Here is a 16,531-nt window from a genome sequence, read left to right on the forward strand (position 1 = left end):
GAAGTGGCGCTGTAGCTCAAGTGGTAGAGCGCTCGCTTTGAGCTGAAGAGCTGAGGGACAGCGCCCAGGCCCAGAGTTCAAGCCCCACGACCGACAAAAAAAAAAAAAAAATAATAATGAAGATGATAAAAACCAAGATTTTTGCCGGGCGCTGGTGGCTCACGCCTGTAATCCTAGCTACTCAGGAGGCTGAGATCTGAGGATCACGGTTCAAAGCCAGCCCGGGCAGGAAACTCCGTGAGACTCCTATCTCCAATAAACCACCAGAAAACCGGAAGTGGCGCTGTAGCTCAAGTGGTAGAGCGCTCGCCTTGAGCTGAAGAGCTGAGGGACAGCGCCCAGGCCCAGAGTTCAAGCCCCAGGACTGACAAAAAAAAAAAACAAAAACCAAGATTTTAATTAAGCATGTTAGATATGCTTCCTTAAATAAGTGCATTTAGATTGTGCAATGAAAAGATCAAGGTACTATATATCGACATGAAAAGAAACCTTGATTTGATGGGACTGTAAACATTTGGATAAACTAAAATTCTACATTCTACATAAAGCTAGATATAAATTCCATCTGTGGAAGACACAGATAAAAAGAGTGTAGAGTCAGGTGCCAGTGGCTGACACCTGTATCCTAGCTACTCAGGAGGCTGAGATCTGAGGATCATGGTTCAAAGCCAGCCCAGGCAGGAAAGTCCATGAGACTTATCTCCAATTAACCATCAGAAAACCAGAAGTGATGCTGTGGCTCAAGTGATAGAGGGCTTGCCTTGAGCTGAAGAGCTGAGGGACAGCGTTCAAAAGCCGACAACCCCCCCCCCACAAAACCCAAAAAACATATTTCAGCTGACAGTGATCATCTATGCACATAATCTCAGCTACTCAGGAGTGGAGGCAGGAGGAATGTACAGTATGAGGCCAATCCAGGCAGTTAGTGAGATCCTGTCAAAGAACAAGCAAACAAACGAACAAAAATAGAAGATAAAGGGCTGGGTGCCTAGCTTAGATGGCAGAAGCTTGCTTAGCAAGTGCAAAGCGCTGGGTTCAATTCTCATTACTGCAAACGCATAGATATTCCCACTCTGATGTTTTCTGGGGGAAAAATGTTTTTTGGCAAAATTCACATTTTTCTATTACTTAAAATGATCCTTTCTCTTGAGTTGTTTTCCTCATGAAAACTTTCCTTAAGCATGACAAATCTTAGGAGCATTCTGCAGTACATCTCTCTCTTTTTTTTCCCTTATCTTTATAATCACAGTTCAAAAGTTACCCAGTTGGAGGAGTTGCTCATGCCAGGAAAAGTAAACGTTATTGCATAGCCTATAAAATCAATCAACTGGGCACTATGAACCTTTATTTACTTAATTAGGGCAGTGTGGTCACTTTAGCAATTGCTGTAATTCAACACCAATAAAATAATGGAAATGTACACGTAGGACAGCAACACCCATACGAAACCTGATTTTTTTTTTTAAAGGAGTAAATGTCAGATTAAAAATAAAAGTCCAGCCGGGTGCCGGTGGCTCATATCTGTAATCCTAGCTACTCAAGAGGCTAAGATCTGAGGATCGAGGTTCAAAGCCAGCCCGGGCAGGAAAGTAAAACAAACAAACAAACAAACTTTTGTTGTTGTTGTTGTTGTTGGTCATGGGGTTTGAACTCTGGGCACTGTCCCTGAGCTCTTCAGCTCAAGGTCAGTGCTCTACCACTTGAGGCACAGCACTACTTTGGGTTTTTTGGGTTTTTTTTTGGTCTGGTCATGGGGTCTGAACTCTGGGCCTGGGCGCTGTCCCTCAGTTCTTCAGCTCAAGGCTAGCACTCTACCACTTGAGCCATAGCGCCACTTCCGGCTTTTTTTTTCTGCTTATGTAGTGCTGAGGAATCGAACCCAGGGCCTCATGCATGCAAGGCAAGCACTCTACCACTGAGCCACCTTCCCAGCCCCTTCGGGGTTTTTTCTGTATATGTGGTACTGAGGAATCAAACCCAGGGGTTCATGCATGCTAGGCAAGCACTCTACCACTAAGCCACATTCCCAGCCCATAGAAGGGTCATCTTTAAAAGCATCATAGATGGGAAGTTTTACAATCTATTGTTTATCTGTTCTAGATCATTCTCCTTGTGGCTAACAATGACATGATACTCGACACCAAATCAAGCAACAAGGAATTCTGAGAACCAGTGACACTGTAAAGTATCATAATATGACGTGTTTATTTTTTCCATGTGGTAAGGGTGTTCACATATATAACAGTATTTTATCAGGAATAAATGTATTGCGCATGCTGGAGACTGTTGCTGACAACATAGTCATCTCTATAAATGCTGTAATTACTGCTGGGTGTAGTGGCTAAAGCCTGTAATTCTAGCTACTCAGAACGGGGAGGTTGGGAGGCCAGTCAAGGCAAAAAGTTCTGGAGACCTCATCTCAATCAGTAAGAGCTGGGCATGGTAGCTCATACCTGTCATCCCAGTTATGTAGGTAGTATAAATAGAAAGACCGAGGGCACGAATTCATAACCCTACTTCAAAATAACTAAGGGGTCAGGCACTGGTGGGTTTTAGCTACTTAGGAGATGAAGATCTGAGGATAGTGGCTTGAAGCCAGCCCTTATGCCTTATCTCCAATTAACCATGAAAAAGCCAGAAGTGGAGCTGTGGTTCAAGTAGTTGAGCCCTAGTCTTGAACACAAAAGCTCAGGGTCAGTGCCCAGGTTCTGAGCTCAAGCTCTAAGACTGTAGTATGTGCACATATGTGCGCTTACCCCCCGACCTCCACCCCTACCCCCACAAGGAAAAAAGAAGTCTGTGGGCATGGTTCACATGATAGAATACCTGCCTACCAAACATAAAGCTGAGTTCAACCCCCAAAATTGAAAGAAAAAAAAAGATAAAAAATGGAAAATGTTACTATCCCTGGTAATATGTTATGCAAGGTAATAGTCAAACTGTTAATTTCTGTTTGCTTCAAAGTGAAGCTGCTTTATCAGAAAGGTTGCCTAAGTCTTGTCTCCTTTGGCCATGACAACAAATTAAAAATGGAGCTGCTTAAACCTCCAAAATATGCACAATAGCAATTGAGAGGATGTCACTTGAATGACACAGGCCTAAATGTAGACACACATGGAAGCTGACTTTGGCATCAGGCCTGAGCTGGACCAGAAGACTTTCTATTGTCATCAGAACAGGTGGCAATACCTCACAAGGGGATGGATGTCAGGGCCTTCAAAGTCTTCTTTTAGATCTTACATCAAGCTACCATGAACCTGGGCTGCACCCAAACTTTGAATGCCAGAAAGCAAAGGCAAAGGGTTAACTGTTTGTGGTTTGGGTTTTTTTTTTTAAATTTCTTAGAAGCAAAAATATTTTAAAAAGCAAAGACAGCTCAATTTTTGATTACAAAAAGGCACTTTGATGAAAAGCAAATGTATTCCTAAATGTATTTTGAAGTGGATAGTTAGAAAGCTAATATGCAGTTTGTGGGCTAAATATATCATTTCTTTTAGAGACAGAACATATTGCTGGGGGTGGGGGGAGTCCTCTAGCAGAGGACTGGTTGGATTTTCAACGTTGGGGAATATTCAGTAGGCCCAGAGAGAAGTCCTAAAGTAGAAACGTAGCTGAGTCCAAGGTCATCACTCCTGTTTCCAAATATATCTTGAAACAAATGCAAGAAGGGCACTTTGCTGAGTGTTATCTGGACATATATAGTTTCAATCAAATTCTTCAAGAAGTGTCAGAATAAAAGCTGAACATTTGTTTGACATGGCCAAGTCACCAGCAAGTACGTCTCTTGGACGGCTGAGGCTATCCTTGGCACCTGCCATTATTACAATAAAAACACTTTTCCCTAGGGGAGAGAGGAAGGAGTATGATGGAAGGGGTGACTCTGATCAAGATGTGCTGCCAGGGCTGGGAAGGTGGCTCAGTGGTAGAGTTCTTGCCTTGCATGCATGAGGCCCTGGATTTGAGTCCTCAGCATCACATAAGCAGAAAAAGCCAGAGGTGGTGCTATGGCTCAAGTGGTAGAGTGCTAGCTTTGAGCTGAAGAGCTGAGGGACAGTACCCAGGCCCAGAGTTCAGGCCCCACGACTACCACTTAAAAAAAAAAAAAAGATGTACTGCACTCTTAAGTGGACATGATAAATTGCAACCTATTTGTATAACCATTTGTAGGTTTAAAAAAAACAACAACCAACTTTCCCTACTCTGAGAAAAAGAAACCCAAGCCAGGCACTGGTGGCTCATCCCTATAATCCTAGCCACTCAGGAGGCTAAGATCTGAGGATTATGGTTTGAAGTCAGCCCAGGCAGGAAAATCTGTGAGACTCTTATCTCCAAATAATCACAGAAAAAGCTGGAAGTGAGGCTATGGCTCAAGTGGTAGAGCACTAGCCTTGAGCAAAACTGAGCACAGAGACAGTGCCTAGGCCAAGTTCAAGCCCCAGGACTGTCAAAAACAAAACAAAACAAAAAACTCCAAGTACACTGAAACATGAACTTTGAATTGCTTCTCACATTAAAAAAATAGGAAATCACATAAAAGCTTATCAAAATGTCTCCCAACAAAAACATTTAAAAATAATCTGGACCTCCCCCCAAAATAAATAAAAATAATCTGGGGCTGGGAATGTGGCTTAGTGGTAGAGTGCTTGCCTAGCCTGCATGAACCCCTGGGTCTGAGTCGTCAGTACCACATAAACAGAAAAGGCTGGAAGTGGTACTGTGGCTCAAGTGGCAGAGTGCTAGCCTTGAGCTAAAGAAGCTCAGGGAAGACAGAAAACCCAGAGCTTAGACCTTCATCCTTACAAGCAGCTGCTTAGACTTGCTTTGTTCTGAGTAAAGCTAGGGGAGAGGACAACATAGAGCTGAGCTCACCGCATGGGAGCCTGGTGGACCTGGCCTGAAAACTTCGATGCCCCATTGGTTTTTTACCTGACAGAAGAACAGGAGAAAGACATATTCGGCCAAGGGGACACATTCCTCCCCTGCATTGAGAAACACAGCCACACCCTCATTCAGCTGGAGCCCTGGTTCACAGCCACAGGCCACACTCAAGTCACTGTGGTGGGTCCACCAAAGGCCAGGCAGTGGCTCAGGAACATGGTTCAGTATTTGGGCACCAGGATGCTCGTTGTCAAGCCCAAGGTTTGGAAATGCTGCAGCATGTCCAGAGCCAGCCCCTCACCAAGGAGGACTTGGCCTTTTCTTTCATTGCTTGTCCTGACACTGTGTTCCTGCTGTCTTAGCAACCATAATGAGTGATCCCTTCTCTCAGGCTTCCTTAAGAATAGGGCTTGATGCTCCTAGGGTTCCCTGCAATTAATTTTGTCATAAAGACTAACTTCCCTGGGAAGCTAAGAAAGACAAGGAAGGTATGGTGCAGGTTGGAATTTGTGGCCAGCCCCTCAGGGCTTCTAGGCATATGTCTGAGGGATGTCTCTTAAATATAAGGATGTGTTCTCATCTAAAAACTTATTATTGAATAATGATATGTAATAAATAAGCTCTGTCATGTTAAAAAAAAAAAAAAAAAGCTCAGGGACAATGCTCAGGCCCCGAATTCAAGCCCCAGACTGACAAAAGCAAAACAAAACAACCCCCCCCCCTGCCAAACAACAAAAGATCTTCTTTAGTTTCCAACTCCCTTGCTCAGCACCACCTTCCCTATCCCTTCCCCCTGGCTGGCATCTCAGGGTAGCCCCTTCTTGGGGGTCATTTTTTCCCAGGGAGTTCTTGCTTCTTTCTTTTCTTTTCTTTCTTCTTTTTTGCTCAGTTGTGGGGCTTGAACTCTAGGGCTTGGGTGCTGTCCCTGAGATTTTTTTGCTCTACCAGTTTGAGTCACAGCTCTACTTTCAGTTTCCTGGTGGCTAATTGGAGATAAGAGTCTCCCAGACTTTCCTGACCAGGCTGGTTTTGAACTGTGATCCTCAGATCTTAACTTCCTGAGTAGCTAGGATTACAGGCAGGAGCCACCAGCTCCCCGTTATTCTTGCTCTTCTCTGAGTCAAATTCCACACAGGCTTCCAAAAGAATTTGTATGTCCCTCTCTTCTTCCAGCTTGCCCAGGTTGGTGTAGCCAAATGTGCTCTTTTCCTTTTGACCTGGAACTCTAAAGTTCAAAGGGCCTAAACTCCAAAAAGATTACAGTGCCTGTCCACACTACATGCAGTGGAATGAAAAGAAGTATGAAGATGTCTAAAGAGTTCTGCTTTTCTAAGGAAGACTCCTCTAATTCTCCGGAAGCAGGGGTGTTGGCTGCTTGCTGGCTAATCCCGAAGGCACATTATTTAATGTGGGTTGCATTTTTCATCTTGAGCACTACACTTCTTGTTTCTTCCTTTCCCTGCTCCCCAGGCTTCTAACAACTGGACACAGCAGGGGTGGCACAGGTGCTCAGCACTGGCATCGACCACAGTTTTCCAGAGCACTCCATTCCCTGGCCTAATGTTGACTGTTCCATTTAGAAGCCACATCTCACCCCTCTTCCAGAAGGCCCAGGTTGATTCCTTCCTATTTGATGAAGCTTTTTCACTGGGTTTTTCCTTTTCTTTCCTTCCTCCACCTCCAGATGGGGTCTCACTATGTTATACAGTTCCAAGTGCCAGGATTATGGACATGTGCTCTGATGCTACTGTGGGCCTTGATTTGTTTTGAATGACTTAGAGCACACAATATTTAGCCTTTAGTTATTATGTTTTTATGCTTACTGCTGTTTAATATGCTGTACATCTTTGCTTTTCTTTTATAGTTTAGCTGAGTGCCAGCACATTAAATTAGAGTAGTCCCTACCTCTTATCCTTGCAAATGTGTTTCAAGACTCAGTGGATGTCTGAAGCTAAGAACATTACCAGCCCTATATATTGGGTTTCTTCCCCCCAGCAGAACATACTTACAATAAAGTTTAAGGGCTAAGGATGGCTTAGCAAACACAAAGTTCTGAGTTTATATCCCAGTACTGCCAGAAACAAAATACAAAAAAAAAAAAAAAAATACTGAGGTGCTGGGAAGGTGGCTCAGTGGTAGAGTGCTTGTCTAGCATGCGTGGGGCCCTTGGTTCAATTCCTTAGCACCATATAAGCAGAAAAAGCTGGAAGTGGGGCAGAGGCTCAAGTGGTAAAGCGCTAATCTACAGCTAAAGAGTTGAGGGACAGTGCCCAGGCCAGAGTTTAGGCTCCACGACCAACAACAACAACAAGAAACTGAAAAATTGACACGTTAATAACTGATAATGAAATAAATATTATACTGTAAGTTACTTGGAGTGTGAATTATTTCTAGAACTTTTCAGTTATTATTTTTGGACTTCAGTTAAATGGAGCCTACTCTCACCCTCTTTATTAATCCTTCCTCTTTCTTTTTTTTTTTTTTTTTTGGTTGTGGGGCTTGAACTCTGGGCTTGGGCACTAACCTTGCGCTCTTCAGCTCAAGGTGAGCACTCTACCGCTTGAGCCACAGCGCCACTTCTGGTTTTCTAATGGTTTAATGGAGATAAGAGTCTCATGGACTTTCCTGCCCAGGCTGACTTTGAACCACAGATCCTCAGATCTCAGCCTCCTGAATAGCTAGGATTACAGGCGTGATCCACCAGCGCCTGGCTAATCCTTCCTCTTTCTTCCTTTCAAAATTAACTGCTTCTTCCACTGAGCTTTGTTCTCTGCATACAGAACAACTGTTTCGTTTTGTTTTTCTACATACTATCCAAGCCTTCTAGACAAAAGTTTTTGAAGACCAAAACTCAGGTCACGCTCATTTATATTTCATAACTTAGCACAATGCCAGACACACAGAAGTTAATATCTGCATGTAAATAAATGAAGGATATTTTCATTTCATTTTCCAATTAATCAAGTAATATCTTGCTAAGTTTTTGGGTTGAGAAATTGCTTCTTTGCATTTTCTACATTATGCAATGTCTACAAAACTTCAACATATTCTGAATTTAATCATACTAAATTTTGTGAGCTTGCCTAATATTTTTAGTTATTGTTTCATTGCAGCACTGTTTATACACAAAACAAAACAAAACAAAATTGGGGCTGGGAAGGTGGCTCAGTGGTAGAGTGCTTGCTTCACATGCATGAGGCCCTGGGTTTGATTCTTTAGCACCACATAAGCAGAAAAAGCCAGAAGTGGCGCTGTGGCTCAAGGGGTAGAGTGTTGTTAGCCTTGAGCTGAAGAACTGAGGGACAGAGCTCAGGCCCAGAGTTCAGACCCCACGACAACCAAACCACCCCCCTCAAAAAAAAATTGGATTTAATCTACATGTCCAAAGGAGGCATGATTTTAACACTTGAACACACTTTCATAATAACTTATAGAGTTTCAGTCTGCTGTCTATAAAATTATTACTCATTTTTTCCATGTATTTATTCGGCACTAATTTTCTACATAAATCCCTAATCTGAGTGGGTAGAGTTTATAATTTTAATCTTTAGTAAAATTGCTCATCACATACTTATTTTTCTAAGGGTACTATAAATTTATAAGCAGCACTAAAATAATTACTTATCACACCAATCTGTTTAATGTATGCACCCTGTATACTCACGCAACCCTGCAATATGCTACAGTATTTAAAGCACAAGTTCTGGGTCCTGGGTATGCAACACTGTGCACCTGTGTAATGCTGAGGAAGCCCCTCTGGGTGCCAGTTTCATCACCTACAAGATGGGGTACCTGTGCCTAGTCATGCAATCATTGTGAGGACAACTTGGGTTCATGTCCATAAGGCAGGGGACAGTGCCTGGAACATAGTGAGTGCTTCGTTGGGGCTGCAGAGGGTGAGGAAATTATATAGGCTAATCTGCTACTTTGTATAATTGGGTTTTCTTTCATATTTGCTGTCTTAACAAAGTCTTCCCTAAGTGAACTTGCTCGGCTTGCAGCTCTTTCATCATGGATCACGCTCCCTCCTGAGGAGCGAGCCGCACTGAGGTTACTCTGCTCCTTCTGATTCTTTCCTCTGCTTCCTCCCGGGAGCCTGGGAGAGCTGCCTCCCAGGCCCTGCACCCAAGATTACAGGAATCACTCTGAGGCACTTGAAGCTGCGCCATTCTGTAATTATTTACCAGTTATCCATCACATGCCTTGTTAAGCGGCTGCCTGCCACATCCTGGACTGAGGTGGAAACCTAAGACTTTCACTGAGAAACAACAACCTTTAATTTCTTCCTCTGCTCTGAATCGCAAATTACCATAGCAGTAAGCCCAGTTCAGTGACTCAAAGCCTCTCAGCTAGCAGTTCTAGAAAGGAAATTGTGAAACTGTGGAGCTCACCAAGAAGCTACTGCCAGTGTGCCAAAAGAGGGAGCTTGGGAGCAGAAAGCATGTGTTTGCCAGGCTTCTAAAAAATACTTAATTTGGATTCTTTTTTCTTTCCCAAGGATGGAGTAGGAGTAAAACATAATCATAGTCAACTTTCTCTTTTTAAAGGTTGCTTTAAGAAAGGAAAGTCAAACATCAGAAATACACAGATCACTTTTAATGATTGCTCTCTATCCTCCCAGACAAAACACTCACCTCATGCCTGGCTGCCAGGCACCAACAGCTCTAATTAAACTGCTCTCATTAAAGGGAGGAGGTGGTGCGGGAGGAGAGGGGTAGGCAGGGAGAAGAGGGGAAGGTGGAAGAGGAAGTAAAGGAGGAGTGGGGAGAAGGGCAGAAGGTGGTAGAAGAGGAAGAGGAGGAGGGGGTATACGGAGGAGAAGCTGAACCAGTATGACTAGGAAATTATTACATATTGAATAAAGGTACTGCCATGCAAGGTCTAAAAAAATTAAAAGATCTGTAATTTAGATCTTACCTGAGCACAAGGATAGAGTCACTGATGATACAACCAAGCTAAAGGGAAGCTAATCATCAGGTGCCATCTTACCCTTTTCCAGGGCAAACCACTCCTACTGCCAAGCAAGAGGACTGGTGTAAGCACCTAGAACTCTTGGTGGAGACAGGCCTTGTATTCACATTTGTTAAGGCACTGGCAGGGTGAATGTCTGCATAAGACACATACTTCCATACAGAATCATTTTACAAAATAGACTCTGCCTTTGTAAAGGCAGCTTTGGCAAGCTATTCATTTGTATATTTCTTCAAATTCACTTCCAAAGAATTTTAACTTGTATATTTTTAGTTTGAACACATATTGAGCTTATTATTTTACTCAAATTACCAATTATTTTGCATCATCTTAACTTAAAAAACACAATTGGAAAATGCAGAACTTAAATTTTTTCCAAAAAAAGTATGCTTCATATATGTTGATAGGCAGAATGATATATTTATTTGATAGCTAATTAAATTACTTTTTAGTATTCCTGCCTGTTGAATTTAAGCAAAATGATGGAAGGATCAATCCGAAGAAAGCTAGATGTTCTGCAATACCAGAGGCCTGGGAACAATGTTTTAAGACCCTTTGCAGGCTGGAAATATGGCTTAGTGGTAGAGTGCTTCTCTAACATGCATGAAGCCCTGGGTTCAGTTCCTCAGCACCACATAAACAGAAAAGGCCAGAAGTGGTACTGTAGCCCAAGTGGCAGAGTGCTAGCCTTGAGCAAAAGAAGTTCAGGGATAGTGCCCAGGCTCTAAGTTTAAGCCCTGGACTTAAGGACTGGTAAAAACAAAACAAAACAAACAAACAAAAGACCCTTTTGCTACACTCTCCAGACCTGGAAAAACATGACCTTGAACTCAGTTGTTATTAGATTCACAACAGGAAGCACATCACTGTGTTTGCTAAAAGATCCCTCCTACAGCACAACCTTTAAAGTTGGATTGTTCCTAAACCAATAGAGCAACAGAGAGCAAGTGGCCTTTTGAGAGTCAGGGCTGACAGTCTGTCCTAGGCAACAGTTGGTAACACCAAGACCTAAGAGAAGGAAATCTGTGAACACAGAGATGGATTTCACAAGCTACATTTTTCTCCTTTATTTGGGCCATCATAGGAAAGACAGATTATTTTTTACAATGATTTAAGGACTCTCATCAATTAGCCTGTGACAGCATTCATCTTGAAGGAAAAATGTAATAAGCTCTTCTTCCCTAAGTGCCAGCTGTCAAAACCTGCCAGCATTAATCAAAGCTTTTCAAAGATCCAATCAAATCACAGACTGAGTGGAAAGTCACTGCATGAGACCGATTAAGCTGTATTACTAAATGTCCAATGTTACATAAAAACTATAAATAACTTCGTACTGTTAGTCTTTTAAATTTGCTTTTCTTGAAGTAATCATGCTGTTCGGCATCAGTTAATAAAAGTAATGCTGGATCTGCCTCTGTGTTGAATCCACAGAGTCCTTGTGCAGAAGAAGAGATGGGAAGTGAAAATCCAATGAGTAGAACCCTAAGCATGCATTGGCAGATCTGTCATTAACACTTAAAACTTAAGAGGAGGGCTGAGCCGGGCGCTGGTGGCTCACGCCTGTAATCCTAGCTACTCAGGAGGCTGAGATCTGAGGATCGCGGTTCAAAGCCAGCCCGGGCAGGAGAGACTGTGAGACTCCTATCTCCAATAAACCACCAGAAAACCGGAAGTGGCGCTGTAGCTCAAGTGGTAGAGCGCTAGCCTTGAGCTGAAGAGCTGAGGGACAGCGCCCAGGCTCAGAGTTCAAGCCCCAAGACCGAAAAAAAAAAAAAAAAGAGGAGGGCTGAGAAGGTGGCTCAGTGGTAGAGTGCTTGCCTTGCATGCATGAGGCCCTTGGTTCAATGCCTCAGCACCACATAAGCAAAAGAAAAAAGCCGGAAGTGGCGCTGTGGCTCAAGTGGTAGAGCGCTAGCCTTGAGCTGAAGAGCGGAGGGACAGGGGCTGGGAAGGTGGCTCAGTGGTAGAGCGCTTGCCTTGCATGCTCAAGGCCCTGGGTTCGATTTCTCAGCACCACGTAAGCAAAAAGAAAAAGCCGGAAGTGGCGCTGTGGCTCAAGTGGTAGAGCGCTAGCCTTGAGCTGAAGAGCTCAGGGACAGCGCCCAGGCCCAGAGTTCAAGGCCCCACGACCGGACCCAAAAAAAAAAAAAAAAAAAAAAAGAGCGGAGGGACAGAGCCCAGGCTCAGAGTTCAGGCCCCACAACTGCACCCCCCCAAAAAACAAAAACAAACAAACAAACAAACAAAAAAACAACTTAAGAGGAGCACCCAAGACAGGGGTTAGGCATCAATATCTGGATTTTGTGAGTTGATTTTCCTTTTGTACAATAAAATGCTGTTTCAATATTTGCAAAGGAATTCATATTCTGGTACACAAGGCATCACTTACTATTGGCTTAAAATTAACAAGCCTGCAGCCAATATTGCACAAACACATCTATTCCTATGTCCAAAAATAACTGCCAAATCAAGAAGAGCTTGTCTCTAAGAACAGCCTTTCTTCTTTAAGCTAATGGTTGATATACTAGTTTAAAGGTACAAATAAGAATGCTGGGTAGAAGCTGGGCGCTGGTGGCTCACACCTGTAATCCTAGCTACTCAGGAGGCTGAGATCTGAGGATCGTGGTTCAAAGCCAGCCCGGGCAGGAAAGACCGTGAGACTCCTATCTCCAATAAACCACCAGAAAACCGGAAGTGGCACTGTAGCTCAAGTGGTAGAGCGCTCGCCTTGAGCTGAAGAGCTGAGGGACAGCGCCCAGGCCCAGAGTTCAAGCCCCACGACCGACAAAAAAAAAAAAAAAAGAATGCTGGGTAGGGGGATCTGGGAATGGCTTAATGGTAGAGTGCTTGCCTAGTATGCATGAAGCCCTGGGTTCGATTCCTCAGCACCACATAAACAGAAAGAAAAGGCCTGACATGGCACTGTGGCTCAAGTGGTAGAGCGCCAGTCTTGAGCAAAAGAAGCTCAGGGACAGTGCCTAGGCCCTGAGTTCAGGCCCCAGAACTAGAAAAAAAAAAGAATTCTGAGTAGCTAATGCTTGCCCAAATAAGAGGATAAAGAAGCAGAAGACCAAACTGAAATCACTAACATGAAAATGTTCCTTTTCCCTCCTTAAATTTTTTTTTTTTTTGGTCAGTTGTGGAGCCTGAACTCTGGGCCTGAGTGCTGTCCCTCAGCTCTTCAGCTCAAGGCTAACCACTCTACCCCTTGAGCCACAGTACCACTTCCGGCTTTTTCTGCTTATGTGGTGCTGAGGAATAGAACCTAGGGCCTCATGCATGCAAGGCAAGCGCTCTACCACTGAGCCACCTTCCCAGCCCTCCCTCCTTAAACTTTTAAAAAAAGGTATTTCTTTCTGTAAGTCCAGTTCTTCCTTAGTAAACTCTATGTTAATGGGGACCCCATGAGCAACACACAAATACGATGTAGTTCACCACTGAGAGAGAAAAGTGATCCAAGCTTATGTATTTTACATGGAGGAGAAACAACTTTCCTTCATTGAATTTTTTTTCAAGCTAGGCAGAGAAGTGCATGCCTATAATCCTACTAATAGAACTTGATGGCAAGAGGGCTGATGAAGCTGAAGACCAGCCCAGGCAAAAACAAAATACTCAGGAGGAGACAGAGACGAAGGGGGAGGGAGAAAGAAAAATAGAAGGTAAATAATTTTGAAAAAATTCAAAATTTTGAAAGGGGATGAAATGCTTGTGAAATAGATTATCTGCAACTATGAGAATAAACAGAACAGTGAAACCTGTTAAAATTACTTGGGGAAGGAAGGAGGAGGGGAGGGGAGAGTGATAGAGGGGGTAACATTGAAATATACTATAAGCTGGGGCTGGTGGCTCACACCTGTAATCCTAGCTACTCAGGAGACTGAGACCTAAAGGTCATGGTTCAAAGCCAGCCTGGGCAGTAAAGTCTATGAGACTCTTATCTCCAACAAACTACTCAGAAAAAGCCAGAAGTGGCACTGCCTTGAACAAAAGAATCTCAGGGATAGCACCTAGGCCTTGAGAACAAGCCCTAGGACCAAAAAGAAAAGAAAAGAAAAGAAAAGAAAAGAAAAGAAAAGAAAAGAAAAGAAAAGAAAAGAAAGAAAGAAAGAAAGAAAAGAAAGAAAGAAGTACACTGTAAATGTTTGTAAATGCAACAAAGCTATCCCCTTCTATATAAATAATGTAAGATAACATTAAAATAAAATTTAAGGGCTGGGAAGGTGGCTCAGTGGTAGAGCACTTGCCTTGCATGCATGAGGCCCTGGGTTCGATTCCTCAGCACCACATAACCAAAAAGAAAAAAAGCCGGAAGTGGCGCTGTGGCTCAAGTGGTAGAACGCTAGCTTTGAGCTGAAGAGCTGAGGGACAGCGCCCAGGCCCAGAGTTCAGGCCCCACGACCGGACCCAAAAAAAAAAAACAAACCCAAAACATTAAAATAAAATTTAAGAAAAGGGTTAGGAGCTTTGTTCAAGTGGGTAGGGTACTTGTCTAGCATGCTCCAGGAACTAGGTTCAATCTAAGGAACTGCCTCCCCCTCCCCCATATCTAAAAACTATAAACTATTTTGAAAAACTATAAATGAAGCAAAGAACAGTAAATAAATACACTATAGCTCTTTAAGAAAAAAAATGAAAGAAATGTTCTAGTATCTTGTCCAAATGAAATAGGAACCGAAAACACTTTGAATTCTTTAACTTGGGATTTTGTGCTAACTTTTTAGCCTACCATCTATATTCTGTAATAATTTCTTATAATAGTAGTTTTCAAGACTAACAGATGATTACATTATTAAATCTGTAATAGGTTTTGATAGAAATAAGTAATAATCCTTTAATATTAGAATATAAAAACATATGTTAGGGAAATAAATTTTTGACACAACTATACAATTTGAAAATAAATAGCCATGATACATTATACATCAAATTTTATTGCCTTCTTATGAATAGAACAAATATGGTATTCAAAATATACTTTCTTGCATTTTACAGAAGAAAAAGTAACTGAAGTAAAATTGAAGGAATTGTTGAACTTCAGATAAATGTTTCTTCAAAACAAGAGATATTAGTTCCTAAAAGAGTCCTCTAAAGTTAAAAAAAGATTAAGAAAAACATTAAGCTATTGAGCTACTACCATTAAAAAAAAAACTACAAGTTTTTTAGTGGACATACGTTTACATCTGTAGATAATAAACTTAGTCTCTTCCCCCATAAAAACCTAGGAGACACCTCTGATATCTACACTAAACAAAAAAAGCTTCTTTTTCATATTAAACAACAACAACCAAAGCCCTTTTAAATCTAAATCTACCTTAACTTTCCAAGAAAACTTTTTAAAAAGGAATGGTTAACCTGAAAGCAAAAGGTTGTTCAAATGACTTTCAAGGAAAGAAATACATATGGAATGTGCTTATAACTAATAGTGTCAAGTACAACCCAAAACAATGACCCAAGAATTCACAGTATCAGCCGGTCCTCTCCTCCCTCCTGAATTACCTGACCAACAGAAGTTTGGCTTTGTTGTTTCAGAAAGCATTGTTTTTTACATTCCATCAATTGTTCAAAATCATGCCACATTTTCACTTGTTTCATATTTGGACCATGACTTTCTCGTACAGCTTTTTGTTTTTCTCGAAGTTTCTACAATGAAAAAATAAATAATCTAGTTACAGAGATACTTTTCTTTTCTTTTCTCTTTTCCTTTGTTGGTCGTGGGGAACTTGTTCGAGAACTTTGAGCCTGGGCGCTGTCCCTGAGCTCTTCAGCTCAAAGAGGAACACTCTAGGACTTGAGCCACAGCGCCACTTCCAGTTTTCTGGTAGTTAACTGGAGATAAGAATCTCACAGACTTTCTTGCCTGGGCTGGCTTTGAACCGTAATCCTCAGATCTCAGCCTCCCTATCAGTAGCTAAGATTATAGGTGAGAGCCACCAGCAGCTGGCCAGAGATACACTTTTAATGTTACACATCAAGATAATATGGTATATCATAGTTAGGCAATTGGCTAATTAAATTTAAAGCAGATACAGGATATCCTAAAGAGGAAACTGGGAGAGGAAAAACTGGGCAAATATAAAGGAAGAGATCACATTGTCTGAAAAGAATTATATCTTAACCTGACTTATGTAATTGTAACCTCTCTCTCTGTACATCATCTTTACAATAACAATTAAAAATTAACAAGAAAAAAAGAACAGAAAAATGTAAAAGAAGGGAAGGAAATAAGAAAGGGCATCAGGAGAGCATAACAAGTGAGATGAACTGGGTTTCAACACTGGCTTTGTCACGAGTGATCGGCAATGTTTCCTGGGTCTGCTTTCTCAATTGTCAGTTAGGACTAATAATTGACGATAAATAAAAATATGTCTTATAAGGTTATTTTTTTCACATGATAAATACTTCATAAATTATCATATTCTATGTATGTTATTATTAAATGCTATATTCTAGCTTGAAACATTGTATGATCTATTTATGTTCAAATTAATCATATACATATCTTTCTTAGAGAGAAGACAGGTTTATTTATTTATTTAAGTACTAAGATGTTAAATAAGGGCCTTTGTGCTTGCTAGGCTGGCTCTCTACCACTCAAGCCATGCCTATAGTCTTGCTTTTGCTGTTTTTTTTTCCTCTGGAGATTGAGTCTAGCAAATTTTTCTGCTGGCAAGAGTAGAGCCAG

General features: G+C 41.9%; 1 protein-coding gene across 3 annotated transcripts in view; it reads right to left on the minus strand.

Moving 5' to 3' along the window:
- LOC138840929 (intraflagellar transport protein 81 homolog) overlaps positions 1–16,531 on the minus strand; it is a 154,808-nt gene that overhangs the window by 14,061 nt on the left and 124,216 nt on the right. For 2 of the 3 annotated variants that reach the window (XM_070041363.1, XM_070041365.1), the window contains exon 20: positions 15,346–15,489. In XM_070041363.1, the coding sequence (XP_069897464.1) occupies positions 15,346–15,489 (144 nt within the window). Of the gene's footprint in view, positions 1–14,776; positions 14,935–15,345; positions 15,490–16,531 lie in introns of those variants that run through there. The other variant, XM_070041364.1, reaches the window with a different exon arrangement.

The sequence above is a fragment of the Dipodomys merriami genome, unplaced genomic scaffold (assembly GCF_024711535.1).
Source record: "Dipodomys merriami isolate MVZ:Mamm:240054 unplaced genomic scaffold, mDipMer1.0.p SCAF_307, whole genome shotgun sequence".
Taxonomy (NCBI): domain Eukaryota; kingdom Metazoa; phylum Chordata; class Mammalia; order Rodentia; family Heteromyidae; genus Dipodomys; species Dipodomys merriami.